This window comes from Aspergillus pseudoviridinutans (assembly GCF_018340605.1).
Source record: "Aspergillus pseudoviridinutans IFM 55266 DNA, scaffold_1, whole genome shotgun sequence".
In the NCBI taxonomy this organism is placed as follows: domain Eukaryota; kingdom Fungi; phylum Ascomycota; class Eurotiomycetes; order Eurotiales; family Aspergillaceae; genus Aspergillus; species Aspergillus pseudoviridinutans.
Window position 1 is genome coordinate 1160268 of NW_025091281.1, and position 17197 is coordinate 1177464.

At 49.9% G+C, this 17197-nt stretch overlaps 6 protein-coding genes across 6 annotated transcripts; 3 read left to right on the top strand and 3 right to left on the bottom strand.

Moving 5' to 3' along the window:
- Positions 1-137: 137 nt before the first annotated feature.
- On the bottom strand, positions 138-2962 carry Asppvi_000424 (involucrin repeat protein; the record flags this gene model as incomplete). Its single annotated transcript, XM_043296733.1, has 3 exons — positions 138-248; positions 309-2732; positions 2801-2962. The coding sequence occupies 3 exons, from the start codon at positions 2960-2962 to the stop codon at positions 138-140; spliced, it is 2697 nt and encodes an 898-aa protein (XP_043152668.1).
- Positions 2963-4689: 1727 nt separating this feature from the next.
- Asppvi_000425 (putative cell surface receptor/MFS transporter (FLVCR)) lies at positions 4690-6345 on the top strand (the record flags this gene model as incomplete). Its single annotated transcript, XM_043296734.1, has 3 exons — positions 4690-4836; positions 4911-5372; positions 5482-6345. The coding sequence occupies 3 exons, from the start codon at positions 4690-4692 to the stop codon at positions 6343-6345; spliced, it is 1473 nt and encodes a 490-aa protein (XP_043152669.1).
- Positions 6346-7011: 666 nt separating this feature from the next.
- Asppvi_000426 (cytochrome b-c1 complex subunit 6 family protein) lies at positions 7012-7823 on the bottom strand (the record flags this gene model as incomplete). Its single annotated transcript, XM_043296735.1, has 3 exons — positions 7012-7076; positions 7179-7301; positions 7514-7823. 3 exons carry the CDS (start codon positions 7821-7823, stop codon positions 7012-7014), a joined length of 498 nt encoding a protein of 165 aa, XP_043152670.1.
- Positions 7824-8340: 517 nt separating this feature from the next.
- Asppvi_000427 (uncharacterized protein) lies at positions 8341-9242 on the bottom strand (the record flags this gene model as incomplete). The annotated part of the gene is made up of 3 exons (XM_043296736.1): positions 8341-8859; positions 8918-9089; positions 9232-9242. The coding sequence occupies 3 exons, from the start codon at positions 9240-9242 to the stop codon at positions 8341-8343; spliced, it is 702 nt and encodes a 233-aa protein (XP_043152671.1).
- A 2899-nt stretch (positions 9243-12141) lies between these two features.
- Positions 12142-14602, top strand: Asppvi_000428 (putative glycerol-3-phosphate acyltransferase Sct1; the record flags this gene model as incomplete). Its single annotated transcript, XM_043296737.1, has 4 exons — positions 12142-12315; positions 12429-13023; positions 13087-13355; positions 13409-14602. 4 exons carry the CDS (start codon positions 12142-12144, stop codon positions 14600-14602), a joined length of 2232 nt encoding a protein of 743 aa, XP_043152672.1.
- A 1027-nt stretch (positions 14603-15629) lies between these two features.
- Asppvi_000429 (undecaprenyl diphosphate synthase family protein) lies at positions 15630-16940 on the top strand (the record flags this gene model as incomplete). Its single annotated transcript, XM_043296738.1, has 2 exons — positions 15630-15854; positions 15954-16940. 2 exons carry the CDS (start codon positions 15630-15632, stop codon positions 16938-16940), a joined length of 1212 nt encoding a protein of 403 aa, XP_043152673.1.
- Positions 16941-17197: the final 257 nt, after the last annotated feature.

Consider the following 17197-nt stretch of genomic DNA (forward strand, 5'->3'; position numbering starts at 1 on the left):
AGTACATGGAGGGAATTAGAGAATTAATATGCACATCGAGAGTAATGGCTGTACTGATTGGTAGGTGACATGAAAGCCGGAGTAACCCAAAAAAAGAAAAAGAAAAAGAAAGAAAGAAAGTCTATAGGATATCATGATCATAAAGCCGTGACGCTGTGGCTGAGACTCGACTTGCCAGCGCTTGCTGCTTGTTCTTTCTTCAGATTCCGTATCTGAGTCTCCAGTCGCCTTCGTTCTTCTTGCTCCGCCTGCACAGATACGTTAGCATGGAAGAACAGCAAAGGAAGGCCGCGAAATTTGTAACTGACCTTGAGGATCTTCATGTTCTCAATGCGAGTGTCACGCATCATTTTCTTGAATTCATTCTTCAAGACCATTGTAGAAGTGGTCTCATACGTGCCATCTCGTCCCATTGCGTTGTTGACACCCATCCAATTGATTCGCTCCTCATTGAGCTGCGTCTCCAATTGCTCGCAGCGGTCACGTAGACCGTCAATCATGCCTTCGTACCTCTCACGCTCTTTCTCGAACTCGATGCTTGCCTTGGTCATGACTTCATAATCGTCAATAGTTTCCCGGAGTTCCCTTTCCAGCATCTGCACTCGCTGGTGAAGATCGCTGTTACCAGGCTTTCCGGCTTTGAGGGCTGCGAGCTCCTCCGCAAGCTCAAGATTTCTAGTGTTCAAGTCATCAAGTTCCTTTTGGATAGCTGGATTGGCGGCCACCTCTGCTGCTCGTTGGGCTCTGCTACCGTACGCACCATCGAGCTCCGCTTTGGCCATTGTCAGTTCCGTTTGTACCCTGACTACTTCGCCTTCCATTTCTGTCAATTCAGCCTGCAGACGACTCGCGCTCTGTTCTGCGTTTGTACGTCCCTCAACTGCTTCTCTGAGCCGTGACTCCATGTCAGTGCGAAGCTTTTCCATAGCGTCTTGCAGGCGAGAAACCTCGCTAGACATCTCACTCAATTCAGCCTGCAGCCGAGTCGCACTCTCTTCTGCCGCGACGCGAGAATCTAAGGCTTCCTTGATCCGTGCGTCAGCATCGTTGCGAACTTGCTGCATCGTCTTCTCCAGCTGTAGTACTTGTTGTTCGGCTCTGTCCCGGGCCTCGGTAGCTTCCTCCGCTCTGGCGTTTCCTTCCTGGCGCAGTTGATCAACCAGAGTCTGCAGACGTGTGACCTCACTGTCTGCCTTCAAGCGAGCGGCAGTGAGTTCCTCTGTTTGAGAAACGCTTTCGGATCGAAGCTGTTCGAGATGGGATTCCAGACGAGCGACCTCGTGCTCAGCCCGCACACGTGCTTCATGAGCTTCCGTCTGAGCGTCCCTCCCCTGCTCAAGTTCCTGCATGACAGTATGTAAGCGCGACAGTTCCGCCTCGGCGTGCGCTCGAGCCTCCTTTTCGGATGCCAAAGCGCTCGCGTGGTTTTCGGCGACGCTCTTGTGTTGTTGAAGGTCGTTGAGTTCCTGACGTAGAGCTTCGAGTTGCTTGATTGACAGGTCGAGTTCATCCTTTGCACTCTGAGCCTCCTGCTCAGACAGCTCGAGGTCTTTCCGGAGATGAGCGATCTGCTCGACCAGATCGGCTATGTGTGCATCTCGTTCCGCGTCCGACTTGGAGTTCAATTCCCGCTGTTGCTGAATTTGAGTGGTTAGGATGCTCTTCTGCTCGAGGAGTTTCTCAATCTGACTGTGAAGATCATCAATACTAAGATTCAGGTAATCGAAATGTGCTTGTAGGCCATTCCCGGACGACGCCGGGGGAGGAGACAGTGCCTGTGAACGAGACAATCCAGATTGCCCCACAATGTGGTGTAGTCGGGCGTTGATTTCCATTAAATGGTTCTCTGTACCGTGATCCAACTCTAAGGCGCGCGGAGTCTCAGCTGGCTTTGCAGTGATTATATCCAAACCACGCTCAATGTAAGCAAGGAGCGCTTCGATTGCCGCTGTGGGATTGGTCGATGTCGCATCACCCGAGGTTTGAGGAATCGCATCATAGTCGCTCTCAGGTTGCAGCCTTAAAACCATGTCGCGCAGGTTCTCACTCATGGCTTCCAGCCTTCTTTCAGTATCACCGATAACTTCAAGTGTAATCATCTCTTGGCTACCGGAACCAGCTGGCCCATCAAGATTGTCTGACGTCTTGTATAAGCTTCTGTCGTCAAAGTCGTCGATACTGCCGCGGGTGTTGTGGCTAGAGAGGCTCTCCGGGGTGTGTGGGACATTCCTCAGGTTCTTCTTCAACCCCTTATGCGTCATCTGTAGAACACCGGCTGTATGTTCCAATAACCTTTGGCGTACGTGCTGCGCCTTGCGTTCCAACTTCCAGACTTCCTGAGCAAGCTCCTCGCACTTTCGTGTGCTCGCTGCCAGCTCCTCATCCGTCTTGTCCAATGAGCCCGTAGCGTCGAACCCATTACTGGGGCTGTGACGAGACTTCGGCGAGATCCCTGCGTCGTATTCTTCGCTACCCCTACGGTTTGTCGAGTTGTTTAATCTGCTGAGCGACAGAGCCGCGTCGCGCAGTTTCATTTCCAGGGCTAATTTCCGGTTGGCTGCGTTTAGGCGACTGGACAGAAAGGAGTAATCTTTCTTCAAAGCCTCAACTTCCTCCAAAGACATTATCTCATAATTCATGCTGTCCCCCATAGCGGTTTCGGTGAGTAGGTACATGGCGACGGGGTCGTTGGCGTTCAGCAAAGCTGGACTTCGTGGCTGGGTCGGATTGAGCTATAAGGATAGTTGTGTTAAAAGCATGGTTCAATATGAGAGAGAAACCGAGTGAGGGTTCAACGCACCGGATTGTATCGCAATTTCTCCGCATATTGGGGCTCGAACGTCTCGCGGTAGCCGTCCATGAGAACCTTGGCTGGAGGCGCCCGAGGGGCCTCGAAAGAGGCGGACGATAGGTATCTCGGATCGCCATAGGATGACTGGCTAAAGCGATCGTGATCGTTCATCTTAAGTTCTCGAGAGGAGATATCTCGATGAAACGCGCGATGGAATGCGGCAATGGATTGGTGTGGAGAATTGTCTCAGGGACGAGCCGTCACCAAACAGGGATCATTATCATAAAGCAGCAGCTACTTCCACGTCAACCGAGGTCAATGAATGGCAATCTGTGTGGAAAGAGATATAACAGAGTAATGGCAAGTTATTCAGAGGATATTGAAGTGGATAAGGTGGGAGGGAAAAATGACTTTGGGGGAATTGAAGAGCGAAGATCAGCAAGAGTCTAAATTCTAACCTAGAAAGAAGAGGGCGAGGAGGCTATCTGAAGGACAGGCCAACGGACCATAATATGAGGAGTCAACATTCGTAAGTACATCATTCATCAAACCATTTTTGATATGATTGGGAATATAATAACGGTCGCACGAACTATCTAGGCTCTAGGAGAAGAGATATGACTGGTAGTAACTACATGCATATGCTTCGTTACTTTTCTGCATCTCAGCTACTTAGGAGGCGCTTAGATAGGTAACAAAGCAATGGAATCAGCAAAAGCCTCTCGCATTCTAGACCACCAATTAGACTTGTGGAATGCACGAGACAATCTTCTCTATCTGATCGATCTCCTTTTGCTAGTAGATAATATTCACTTGGAACTTGATACTCTGATCCTATGAAAATATGGTTCCTTAACCAACCCCAACCCCTGGTTCAGCCCCGGATGTTCCCCCCTGAAATCCAGACTTACTGAACGTACGAGGTATCTAGCCAATGATCTTGTCTTTTGCTTAGGTGCAGGATACTTGCTTATTCCGAGAAGTATCGGATCCATAGTATTCGATATCAATGATCAAAATGATCAGTGGAATTGCCTATATGGCTGTCTGAACTTGAAGAGTTAGGCCTTTTGCACAATCTAAATCCCAAGATGACGGCGCATCCGAAGTGATCTCATTGGGTTCGGAGTACTTGGAATACACAAGAGAGGTGTCTCAAGTTGACAGAGCGAAGCAAATGTTGTATCTAGCGGGTAGAGGAAGTGCCCTTGCAACATTAACTGGGATTGGTCCATATTCAGTTGACAATTTGATAATAATCCTTTCAGATCTTTTATGGGCGGACGAAGATACACGAGACATGTTCATGTAGACAGTATCTCCCCGGCGTCCAGGATATAATTCTCCTTAGACTAATCTACTTAGTCTAGGATTCCACCAGACTTTTTTAATTATGATTATGAACTGTTCGAAATTAGGTGAAACAGTGGTACTATGCTACCAACTAAACCGATTGGCAGTATGATTATTGCAAGCGGAGTCGCTCCGGAGGACTCCGTGTCTAGCCTAATACCCCACATTTGATCGCACGCGCCCGCATGATCACTTTATCTCGTCTGTCTTTGATGACTCGGACTCACGTTCACTATCTATGTAACTACGTACTAAAACTAGGAACCTCGGGACAAACCAAAAGGATTCAAGGATTATCTGCTTAGCGGAGGGAATGAAACTTACTCTTTCATGAAATAACGCCGGGGTTCACTACGGACAAGGATGTCGACGAACTAAAGCAACTAACTGATATTAACCAGCATGTGGATGGCCAGTGACACCTCTCATCGCCTAGCAAAGTCTCGCTCATCTCCTCATTGCATTAATAGACATCTTTTGCCCCATCCTTTGCCGTCTGGAGTCATGATATTCCAGTCGACCTGTCTGTGTCGCAAGCATCCAAGATGCCCGCAGGTCACTCTGTAACTGATTCCCAAGATGGTTCTCTATCACCAGACCCGCTTTCTACGGTGACGGTGTACAAGGTGTATAGACGACGATTTTGGGGGCTGGCTCAACTAGTATTATTGAATATTGTCGTCAGCTGGGACGTAAGTGCGCTTTACTAACAACAGACGCAGAACCAGGATTTTGGCTAATCTTTGCACGTTCCTGAGAAACTCAGTGGCTCACCTTTTCTTCTATATCCACCACCGCGTCGCAGCATTTTGGTGTCTCGGAAAGCGCTATCAATTGGATGAGCACGGGCTATCTTTTTGCCTTTTGCGTCGCCAGTCCAGTTGTCATCCTCACTCTTAACAAAGGCGGTCCCAAACCTGCCATTATCACAACATCCACACTCCTGCTCGTGGGCAACTGGGTTCGATATGCCGGAACGAAAGCCCGGGGTGGCATCTTCGGTGTGGCCATGTTTGGACAGATCCTCATCGGTCTTGCGCAACCATTCTGCTTGAGTGCGCCGACAAGGTACAGCGATCTTTGGTTTTCTGATCGAGGGCGCATTAGCGCAACGGCTGTTGCAACTTTGGCCAATCCATTGGGGGCAGCCTTGGGGCAGTTGATCGATTCGTTCTGGGCGACAACCCCCGAGCAGGTTCCAGATATGGTTCTGTACATTTCGATCATTGTAGGTGCATCGTGGATCCCATCAGCAGGAGTGAATTGTCACGCAGTGCCAGTCGTGGTAAAACAACCCATAAACTGCAGCAATACTGATGGCATCCATAATTTGACAGGCAACCGTCGCATCAATCCCATCATTCTTCATTCCAGCCGCACCCCCAACGCCCCCAAGTGCCTCATCAGCGGGCAGTAAAACACCCCTCCGTCCGGCGCTCATTCAGCTTCTCAAAACTCTCGAGTTCTGGCTCATCCTGATCCCCTTCTCCGTCTATGTGGGCTTCTTCAACAGCGTCTCCTCCCTCCTGAACCAGATTCTCGAACCATACGGCTTCTCCGAAACAGACGCCGGCATCGCAGGCGGCATCCTCATCATCGTCGGCCTCATCAGTTCGGCCATTATCTCTCCCATCACCGACCGCTTCAAGCACTACCTCGGTACCATCAGGATCCTGGTCCCCATCGTCGCCATCTGCTACATCGCCCTCATCTTCGCCCCGTCCAGTCCAGCAGGCATTGCGCCGGCATACGTCGTCTGCGCCCTCCTCGGCGCATCCTCCTTCGGCCTCCTTCCCGTCGTGCTCGAGTACCTCGTGGAGATCACGTACCCCTTCTCGCCAGAGATAGGAAGCACCATCTGCTGGACGGGAGGCCAGCTCCTCGGCGCGGCGTTCATCCTCATTCAGGACGCCCTGAAAGCTTCGGACAACGCCTCGCCGCCCCAGAACATGAAAAATGCTTTGATTTTCTCCGCGGTCGTGGCCGCCGTAGCGGCGCCGTTTCCGATTTGCATCGGGTTGTTTGGCCGGGATGTCCGCCGCCGCCGGTTGGATGTCGATCGCGGCGTCGCCTTGGAGGATGCTGTTTTCCGGGGCCGGGAGGCGGCCGGTGCGGATGGGGGCATAGGCAATGAGAACCCCAATACGGGACTGGATCCTGCTTCTGACATGCCGAAGCTGGCAACTAAATACTCATCTTGAGGATGATCTGAAAATGCTCTTGGATAACGAGTCGGTGTCAGCGAATGCTTTGAGCGATCTATTTTACTTATACTCTGCTGTTTTCCTTGTTTTATGCGGAGCTGCTTTTTGATTGTAAAATCTCTGGTGGAACCTGTCGATAATGATGACCTTGTGAAAATTTAACGTCTTTCTAACCTGCCAGTTGAGGTGGAATTTAACGTCAAAGTCCGCTGTTGAGTACTCAATGTACATTAAATCATGGGAAAGCAATCTACAGCCACCAGGCCTCGGAGAGGGAGAGCACCCCAAGTCTAAGCAAAGCGGAAACATTGATTCTAAAACAAAGAAAATGCAAAAGCACAGTTTCAAACAGGCGGAGACCAGCTATCTGTACATACAGGCAAAGGATGCCATTTTTTACCATCCTCCATACCGTAACATAACAAGGCCAGCAACAGAATGATAGGGCCGTCCCATTCCCAGCATATATCCCGGTGGAGAAGGCCCCAAGCTCATTCAATGCCGGATTCTATATCGGCAGGCTGACATTCAATTATGTCGGCCGTCATGTACTTCTATTCAACTCCTCCAGGCTCTTCTTCTATCCGATCAGATAACCAACGTGGCATTTTGGGTGTCGCTTGTCATTGAATGCTGAAAAAGAGCAGACCGAGGGCGAATAGCTTATTTAAGAGCCTTCCAGAGCTTGGGGGCAGCGCAGTTGGTCGCGCAGTGGGCGAGGTGGAAGACTGTTAACAGGCAAAGCCATTATTAGTTAGTCGGAAATCTCATGAACACATCTTGAAGGCCAACGAGGCTAGCCCAATCTCAATCTCCAATCGGTCACTTACACTCCTCAACACAGTCCTCCTTGGGGCCCTTGTGGTCAGGGTCCTCCTCCTGCCGGGTTACGCGCTCAACGCACTCATCGTAGTGGTGCTTGTAGGGGGCGCACTGGGGACCGTTGGCGCAGTCTGTTTATGATAAGGTCAGTAAGCATCACATAACAAATCTGGATGAATGAATAGAAATGCGTCTTTGCGCCGGTGTCCAGAGAACCCTACGATGAGGCGGACAACCGGAGATCTGAAAGCGTGTGTATTCATTCCAATGAATACACGACAAATCGATCCAACGTCGTAGATGGGCCAAGGGGAAAACCACAGGTGGACAATGAGAGACTCACCCTCCTCAAGCTTGGGCTTGATGTCCACAGCCTCCTCTTCCTCCTCCTCCTCTTCTTCCTCCTCGGGCTCCTCTTCCTCCTCGGGCTCTTCCTGGCTTTCCTCGGAAGACTCCTCAGCAGGAGTCTCCTCGCCAGACTCCTCCGTGCTCTCGGTGCTCTCTTCCTCGGTCTTCTCCTCGCTCACGTCGGACTTGTCCTCGGTTTCAGCCTCCTGGCTGGTCTGCTCGACGGTGTCGGCGGGAGCCTCAGCCTGAGCCTCGGGGAAGCTCAGGGAGGAGATCATATCGGAGAAAAAGTCGGCGAGACCCATCCTGACCGTGTGAAAGTATCAATTGACGAGAATGGAGGGCCTGGGGTCGAGAGTGTGGGGGTGCAATGGCAGCAGCGAGCGAGATTTGATGAGGATGGTGGTTTTACGAAGCTTTGGCTCCGACCGTCCTGGAAAATCGGAACACCCCGGCGCCGGGGAGGTCGAATTGTCGCACACGTGATTGGCCAACGCTTCGGGAGGGATGCCTCTGTACCTGTGTCGTTCAATAAACTACTTGTTCTTGATTTCTCTACAGCTCACACTATCTGTACGGCTGACTGGATCATTCATAGAGAGAAGTGAACTCCCGGCGTATAATTTCTCGAACTCGAGCCTGTTTTTGTCTATTTTATCGCGATGAGTGATTAATTCCCCAATTATTGTACATTAAAACTGAAGATATCTCGTAATGTAATGGGAAAGCCTTTGACAAAGAGATGAGGGAAAGGAAAAATCGTGGAGATGAAGAATGTGTAAGCAAATGTCTAGAATCATCAGAACCACATCCCACGCGGCGTCAACTGGCACGGCGTAGCCTTTCTTCAAGCTCGTTGGCAACACTCTGTTGTTGAACTTCTTCATAACCTGGCGGTGGATCCATTGGTTCGGCTTCTATTCCTGCAGTGTCCTGGCGACTATACGAGTCTGGTGATAGACTTTGGTCGTGAAAGTGAGCTCCAGTCATATCACTCTGTGGCCCCGTGTAGGCCGGCAGCTCTTCCAGATGGATTGCAGAGAGGTCCACATTTCTCGATCCTCGGCCGCTTTCTTGTGAGAGCTCAAGTGCCTGTTGCATGCGCTCCTTGAGTCTCTCAAAGTTATTGTGGAAGTCAAACGCGCCTCCCTCTTTGAACGTTACCTTCAGTTGAACGGCTGGCAATGACGGGGGAATTCCTCCTCCAGACACAGGTTGAACCAGGGCTATCCACATATTTGGACCGAAAAAAGGTGCAGTAACGTGCGAGTCATGTATGTTGAGAAGCGGAGCCGAGAATGATTGAAAGTCTTCTGATTTCTGGGAGGGAATATAGACAACCTATCATCAAATGTCAGCAGACTTTCCAGGAGAAGATGATGGAAAGAGTCATTCTAACCCGCTGATTGGTAAGATAGATCTGGCCGGCACCGCTTTGCAGGGATATTGAATCACTGCCCGTGTACGAACTGAGAGGTTGTAGAGAGAGACTCGTGCGCGGTGGAGAGGTGTATATCAACTGCTCATTTGGAAGTTTGACGAAGCCTTCACGGTCATGGAGCATCACCCAGCTGTACAGTCCAACGTCAGAGATGTCTCAATGCATTTCAGGGGCAATCAGGGTGAAGGGGCAATAAATGTGACAAATGACTAGCTATTCAGGTACCATGCACAATGAAGAGACGGCGCTGAACCTAGGGTCAGTCCACATACTTGATTGACATCTTGCCTGGCCGGCTAGAATATTGCGTAAAAGTGTCGATGTATGCGCTCGCGCTCACGCTCAAGCGCTATTATCAAGTGTCTCGGGGTTGACTTGTTGAAGGACTCTTCATAGAAGTGTGGCTGTTGAAAGCCACACAGAATGATCCAGTAATGTTAGCGCTTTGTCGGTCTTCACACTGTACCAGTTGCGTATGTAGCTGCTGGAGCACCAACAGAGGCTCGAGGCGTTAGATAAATGCTAATGAAATCTGTCCGAAAGATGTCCTGACATGCGCTCATCAAAGTCCTAGACTCGTTGAGACCCGTGGGCGAGTGAAAAAAGATGCGCTGACCAGATGGTCAGAGCTGTTGGTCGCAGTCCAGTTTAACAGCCTTGCTACTCCACGCTGCGTAAATGCCGCAGCTAGTTAGAGTGATGGTAAACTCTTCAGCTTCGGAAATTTTGTAGCAAAATCCGTCGCCGTGTTCGAGAATAACCAAAGTAACGTCAACAGCGATAAGCCGGCAGTTTTGGACTGTAGCTGCGTGATATTCGTGACGATCCGCACTATATACTCGCTATGTACTCCGTAGCGTGGGGCAGCCCTCTGAGCGGGGAGATTGAGGACACTGAAATTGGTCCTAAAAGCGGCAGTATGACACGTATTAGGTGTTAATGAGTGCACAAGGTAGAGCATAAATCTGACGGCCTTTGCCTTGAGTCTTTGTCACTGACCTCGCATCGTATGGACGATTAGAACCTGGGTGCTTTATCGGGATGGCAAACACTGAAACAATGGAGGCTGCTGCGAGAACTTTCTTGCTGTATCCACCAGGATTACCGACGCAAGCCGTTTGAGGACCGCATTCCCAACACTAACTTATTTCTCTTTGATGCTCCTTATCCCAATCTGATCAGCACCTATTCATCAGCTTTGGTAGTATCAAGCTACTGCACTATTTCTCTTCTAAATCTGCGGAGAATCCTTATGCTAGCTATTACAAGGTAGACGACGTATTTACCCGCCATCATGGTGGACTGCACATAGGAATTTTTGGCTCAAAACACAGCTACTACGCACGCTCGCTGCAATCACCCTGTATAAAAATCACACATCTTGTGTCCAGAAGGCAGTGGGTATACGGCTTTCCCGGGTTCCTGAGAAAGGGGACCCCCCCTTTATCAAGGCGCGGTCCATTGGACTTCTGAGTCTAAGGCTGCCTTTGCAGCTTGCCTGATATCACCCAAAGTGCTCCACTCCATCGCTGGTGTTTGTAAAGTGGACGGATTGCAGCACGGCAAGGCCTATGTCAGGCCGGGCCATGGTGCCTATAGAAACATGGACAGGATTGAAGGCGCCGACATAGAAGAGTGTCAGGAGTAATGTCTCCCCAGACGGATGCGAACCTGAAGCTCAGCTGTAGGTGAGCACCGGTAGGAGAACAATGACATCCAGTGAATCCTGAGTCGTAGCTATACACTACTCATAGTACGCATCGTCGGGTTTTGTTTCGAAGTCTTTGCCTTAGGGGTGAGAAGACAGCAATGACACCGGTCACAGACCCAGCTGGATGGGGAGGCTTAGTCCAGTATATAGCTGAACATGCCATTCTAAGCAGGGGTCCTTCTGTGGGCTTTTGCAGCGCCTATGACACCGCTGCCGGTGCTTGATGACCGCTAAGGTGGCTATAATGACGACGTCAACGTACTCGAAGTGGATGACCAGACCTATGTATATTTTTGCACCGAAAAAAGCCGCAGTGCTATCAGCAACTTGGATCTGGAGCAAGCAAGCAGCGCATCAGACCTTTGTAGCTGAAAGAGCGACAACTATATTCGCCATGCCTTTGCCAAGAGACCGTTGAGCATACCTATGAAATCATCAGGTATTTGCAAAGAATGGCAAGTAACAAGCATCTCCTCGGATACGCTCCAGGTCATGTTGATCCACAGCGAGCAATCTCAGGAGATTGTTAAATGATTAGTCCTCTCCAATTAAGGATTGATTGGGCACCGAAACGTAAAGATCGGGATCTTGCCCATGTCTATCGAAAGATTTGAGCTCCCCGCAGAATTGAGTTTAGGATCAGATCATCAGACCCATGGACACTTGCTGGAAGCTCCAGGTCTCGTGCTACGTGAACGGGCAAAGTGATATCTACCTATGAGTTCAGACTGTATGTCACCAGTATTAGTTATTTACTATTGGACGACCCTTATGATCCTGGTTGTAACGGACGATAGGAAACGAGGAAACGGGGAAACTCGGCTGATTGAAAATCTGCTGTGCGAATAGTGCAACAGTGATGCAGCTAATACTGTCCCCTGAGACATTAGCAGATAGATGCATTATCTAGATAGTATCTACTCTAGGTATACTTAATTAAGAGGTGACTGTGGTCGCAGTTCTAGAAGCGTCGCTGTATTTTCAACCAATCCGGTGTGCAGTCCGTGCACAACGGCGCAACCGCAGGTTTTTGGGACCTCCTGCGCTCCCCCCACTATTAAAAAGGTGCTCTATGACATTATTATTTAAGCCAAGCAGTGTCACATGTGCTGGACTTTGCTCACTACATAGCTTAGCTACTTTTCAGTTTTCCCCTAGGCATCTGATTTCAAGCTCTTCACCAAAGAGAGTAAGACTTCACTGCTCTTATACTCCAAATCCCAGGAATTGAGTGAGATAAAGTCTATCAAAAGTGGTTTGGTTTTGAAGGCGCATGTCCGGTTCGGTCGCATTGACGCGTGCTTCCGGCTTCATCATATCGGGATAGGACAGCGACTGGGAAGGAACTCACAATCTCGAGAGACTGGTCCATCAAAGATCCCCATTGTTTTCTCGGCCTTGAGCCATCGCCGCAGCTAGGTGCAAAGAGGGACGATCGGCTCAAGGGCATTTAGATCTATTCTACAGCATCATGGGGACGAAACAACCATATATTCCCCCCTTAATTGGGTGGCTATATGATTTGGTCTTATGGTCATTCTCGGTGCTAATTGACCTGTTCTTCCGGGAAGTCCATCCTCGCGGTTCTTGGAAGATTCCTCGGAGGGGTCCGTTGATCCTAGTTGCAGCGCCTCATGCGAATCAGGTTGGTTTCTGTTCATGTTTCCTTACATTTATATTTGTCTTCGGCTGTAGTGCTTGCTTCATGCTCATACTTGTTAAATCGTCTAGTCGCTGACTTTTGCAACCCTATGATAGTTTGTCGATTCGTTGATTCTGATGCGAGTGTTGCGTAACGAAGCCCACCGTCGCATTTCATGGCTCATCGCAGAGAAATCCTTCAAGCGCAAATTCATCGGATTGTTGGCTAGGGGAATAGGAACTGTCCCCGTGGCCCGGGCGATGGATAATGTCAAAGCTGGTGTTGGAACAATATATTTGCCTGATCCTGTTAATCAGCCGACTCTTTTGCGAGGGGTAGGGACCAACTTTGAAGGGCCTGAGTTTGAAAAGGAAGGCACGATCTCTCTTCCTACCATCAATGGTACTTCGCACAGTGCTACCATCGCCGAAATTCGGGGTCCAGAAGAATTGATACTCAAGAAACCGTTCAAAGCCAAGGATGCACTTTTCCAGCTCACAGGACGTCATGATATCACTAATGATGGAGCATTTACCGGGGACAGCTCCGCCAAAGACCCCAACTTTAAAGGATCCAAGTTCAAAGTATCACCTCACGTCGACCAGACGGCGGTCTACCAAGCAGTATTCGGCAGACTCAACGCAGGAGGATGTGTGGGTATCTTTCCAGAAGGTGGCAGCCATGATAGGCCAAACCTACTTCCATTGAAAGGTATAGCTCTTTCCCTTCGATTCGCCTCGCTACTTGCGGAAACCTCGGCTGATTGAATTCTAGCTGGTGTGGCATTGATGGCGCTGGGTACTCTGGCGGACAATCCGGACTGTGGCTTGAAGATCGTCCCATGCGGAATGAACTATTTCCACGCTCATAAATTCCGTTCAAGGGCCGTGATTGAGTTTGGTAACCCTATAGAGGTACCAAGGGAGCTGGTAGATCAGTTCAAACGAGGTGAAAGAAGAGAAGCTGTCGGCGCGCTGCTTGACACCATTTATCAGGGTCTTGTATCTGTAACTGTAACTAGTCCTGATTATGAGACTTTGATGGTGGGTGAACCGACCCTTTCCAACCATGGTATTTGTGACTGACATGTTTCTAGGTAATTCAAGCCGCTCGTCGCCTATATAACACCAAGGGAAAGAACCTCCCGCTTCCCATGGTGGTCGAACTCAACCGCCGCCTTGTTAAAGGTTATACCCACTTTAAGGATGACCCTCGTGTTATAAACCTCAGAAAGGGTGTTGCCGACTACAACAAGCAACTCCGTCTTCTAGGGATCCGTGATCATCAGGTAGAGTATGCGAAGTTCTCGTGGGTTCAGGTCATTGCTACCTTGATATATCGGCTGGGCAAATTAGTTCTCCTGGCCATCGGGACACTGCCTGGCTTGATTCTTTTCGCACCTGTTTTCATTGCAACGAAATATATCTCCAAGAAGAAGTCGCAAGAAGCACTGGCCGCATCTACCGTGAAACTTCAAGGACGTGATGTCATGGCAACCTGGAAGCTACTCGTCGCCCTTGCTTTCGCCCCCGCAGTGTATGCATTTTACACTGCAGCCTTCACCTGGTGGGCGTACCACAACCGTATCCAGGGGCTTGTTCCTGACTGGATGCCTTTGTGGTTGATCGTGCCTATCGGGATGATCTTATTCCCAACCATTACTTTCGCAGCGCTTCGCATCGGCGAGGTGGGCATGGATATCGTGAAATCTCTGAGACCATTGGTGCTATCCTTGAATCCGTCCTCAGCCAATACTCTTGTGAAGGTGCGCGAAAGGCGCGCTGCGCTTACTCACCAAGTCACCGAAGTCATAAATACTCTGGGCCCAGAGCTATTCCCTGACTTTGATGCTGCAAGAATCGTCACGGATCCCTTCCGTGAAGACCACCGACCAGCCGGAAAGAAAGAGGTTGATCATGCAGCCGTGCCTGAAATCAGAAGAACAAGCGCGACAGAGACGGAGGTGGAATCTCCAACACGGGAGCCTCTTCCTCGCAATGAGTCATTCCACAACCTTGCCAACATTGGCTTTTTCTCTACAAGACCTTCGAGCCGTTCTCGAAGCCGTAGTGGCTCGTTTGGTGGTCGACCTGGCTCCTCAGGACAACAGTTGAAGCCATTGAGCCAGGTGACAACGAAAGACGGGTTTGAAGAAGTCAGCTCGAAGATTCGCGACGCTATGCGAGAACGGGGCGAACGCAGGCGCCGGAGAAGCGAGGACGGAAGCTGGGACATGGCCAGCTCTGGTCCAGGCACGCCTTCGAGTGAAGGAAGCCGGAAAGACTTATAAAGTTGGAGATGTGCGACCAGCGCGGTAGCCATGTATTCCGCACACAAGCGCTAGGTTGGAGCATGTGTTTAGGTCCTTTCACTAATGTCAATGAATTATGGGATGAACATCTTGTGTATTGGCTAGCCTAGTTTTCGATCACTGCTAGAATATATATATGTAATGAGATAGTGATCTGATTCCTGCGAACACTCCGTTTTTTAACCAGCAACTAACAGTATGGTCTTCCTACCTCTTCATTCAGGCGGTATATCGATGGCTTCAACTCTGTCAGAACTGGGCACATTGAGATAGTCAGGTGGCCATTGTCAGGGTTTTAAGAGAGGAGCGAGCTATCCCAACGGCATCCGTGATCCATGAAGGCATGATGCATTCATTTGACGTAGGTCTATTGCTATTGCGGATAGCTTTGCCGTCGCCGCTGATGATGAACGGAATAGGCCGGCCAAGACCTCGGACGTTGGAATTTTGAACCACAGTTTACACGTGGGCCAGGAATGTTCAGTGGATTATCCTACATACAATGTACATCATTCCCCCTTTGACCCACCATTTTGGCGCACTGGATGATCTGGCCTTCTCATTATTATTGGCATTAGCTATCTGCCTCTCTATTGTCCTTTTCTTCTCAGCTCACAGCCGTCGATCAGCTAGCTATCTGTCTGCTCATTTGCTTGGCGATTTTGCCTCCTACGACATACAATCACCGCCCGCTTGCGTCCAAATTTAGCACCTTCGATTCCGCGTTGGCAGGAAAATAGTGTAGCCTGATGGACACAGCCCTACGAGTTAGGACCTTCTTCCTGTCAATACCGTACTTAGTCGGTGGCGTTTCCGTGTGAGAGGCCAGGGTCGGAATTCCAGTTCTCTTGGCGTCGAGAAATCTGGGACACTGTTTCGACGCTCTCTCGCATCCATCCGCTCGTTCAACAGGAGAAGGATTCCACCAGCGTCGCCAGTGCTCTGAAGCCACGGCCATCATTCCTTATAGATCCTCCGACCAGAATCATTGATTATACTATTCACCATGGCCACGTCAATGCACCTATCGAAGCTCCGGAATTGGTTCCTCGCGTCGCCTCCTGCCGAGTTCATCATAGCCAGACTGCGCGAGCTATTGATCGGAGCGCTCAAGCAAGGGCCGGTCCCGCAGCACATTGCATTTGTTATGGATGGGAACCGGAGGTTTGCAAGATCGCATGGCATTGAGACTGTAGAGGGGCATAATCTGGGATTTGAGGCTCTGGCAAGGGTAAGCTGCCCCTTTTCGAAGATTTGCCTGTTGCTATAAAAGCGACCACCGGGTTCTCGGTCATTCGTCTGGTACTGACTGTTCGTGACTGGTTGCTAGATTCTTGAAGTCTGCTACAAATGTGGTGTGAAAGTTGTGACGATATACGCGTTTAGTATTGAAAATTTCAAACGCTCAAAGTTCGAGGTGGATGCATTGATGGATATGGCCAAAGTGAAACTACAACAAATGGCACAACACGGGGACCTTCTGGATCGCTACGGAGCAAAGGTTCGCGTGCTGGGTCGGTTGGACTTGTTGAAGCCCGACGTCCTTGAAGCGGTGAACCGAGCTGTGGAAATGACCAGCCGCAATGGTGAACGTGTCCTTAATATCTGTTTCCCGTATACGTCACGAGACGAGATCACCGGTGCTATTCGCGATACTGTGGCCGATTACAGCAAGCCCTTGAAATCCATCCGCTCAAGCTCTTCCGCGCGAACACCATTTTCCGAGGCTCAAATTGCGCTCAAAATTCGTGCTCAAGCACAGAGTGCGAAGGTGGAACAAGACACAATTAGCGATAACGAATCTACCTCCGTGTCGTCAGCACAAGAAGAAGATGCAAGTGACAGAAGTGAAGGTCCAGACAAGGTCTATGAAGCAGGTTCCGGGTTCTCCTCCTCTACAACCCTTCATCTCGGTGGGCTTCAGGACGCGGCGAATGGGAAGGCCCCAGAACTAGCGAACTCATCGGAATCGGGAAAGATTGTCTTCCCATCACCAGACACCATCACCCGTCAGACACTGACAGATCATATGTTGACCAAGGGCAMCCCCCCCCTTGATCTGCTGGTCCGAACATCTGGAGTTGAACGCCTTAGTGACTTCATGCTCTGGCAGTGTGATGAGGAGACGGAGATTGTCTTCCTGGATGTCCTGTGGCCCGAATTCGATCTGTGGCATTTCCTGCCTGTCCTTCTCGGCTGGCAAAGGAGGATCTCTAAGGCGAAAAAGAACCCCGACGCCGAAGGGAACTTTGATGGTGACATAACTGAATCTTCCGATGCCGAACTCAGTTCCAGTGGAAAGGTCAAGGGCTTGTAAATAAAAAGGCCATTGCATGGGGCAGCTGGGAGTTTGGAGTTTTTCCTAGGAATAACATTATACCAAAGTATCGATTTGTATATATTGACAAAGACACCAAGCCTGATACTACAATAATAAGCACTACAAATACATCTCCCTGTGGGAAGTGAATTGTATCACAAAGGCAGGACGGATAGCTACAGTTCTGGGGATATGAAGTCTCCGATACCGCAACACTTATCATCATATGGAGCACACGTGACTGCACATGACTC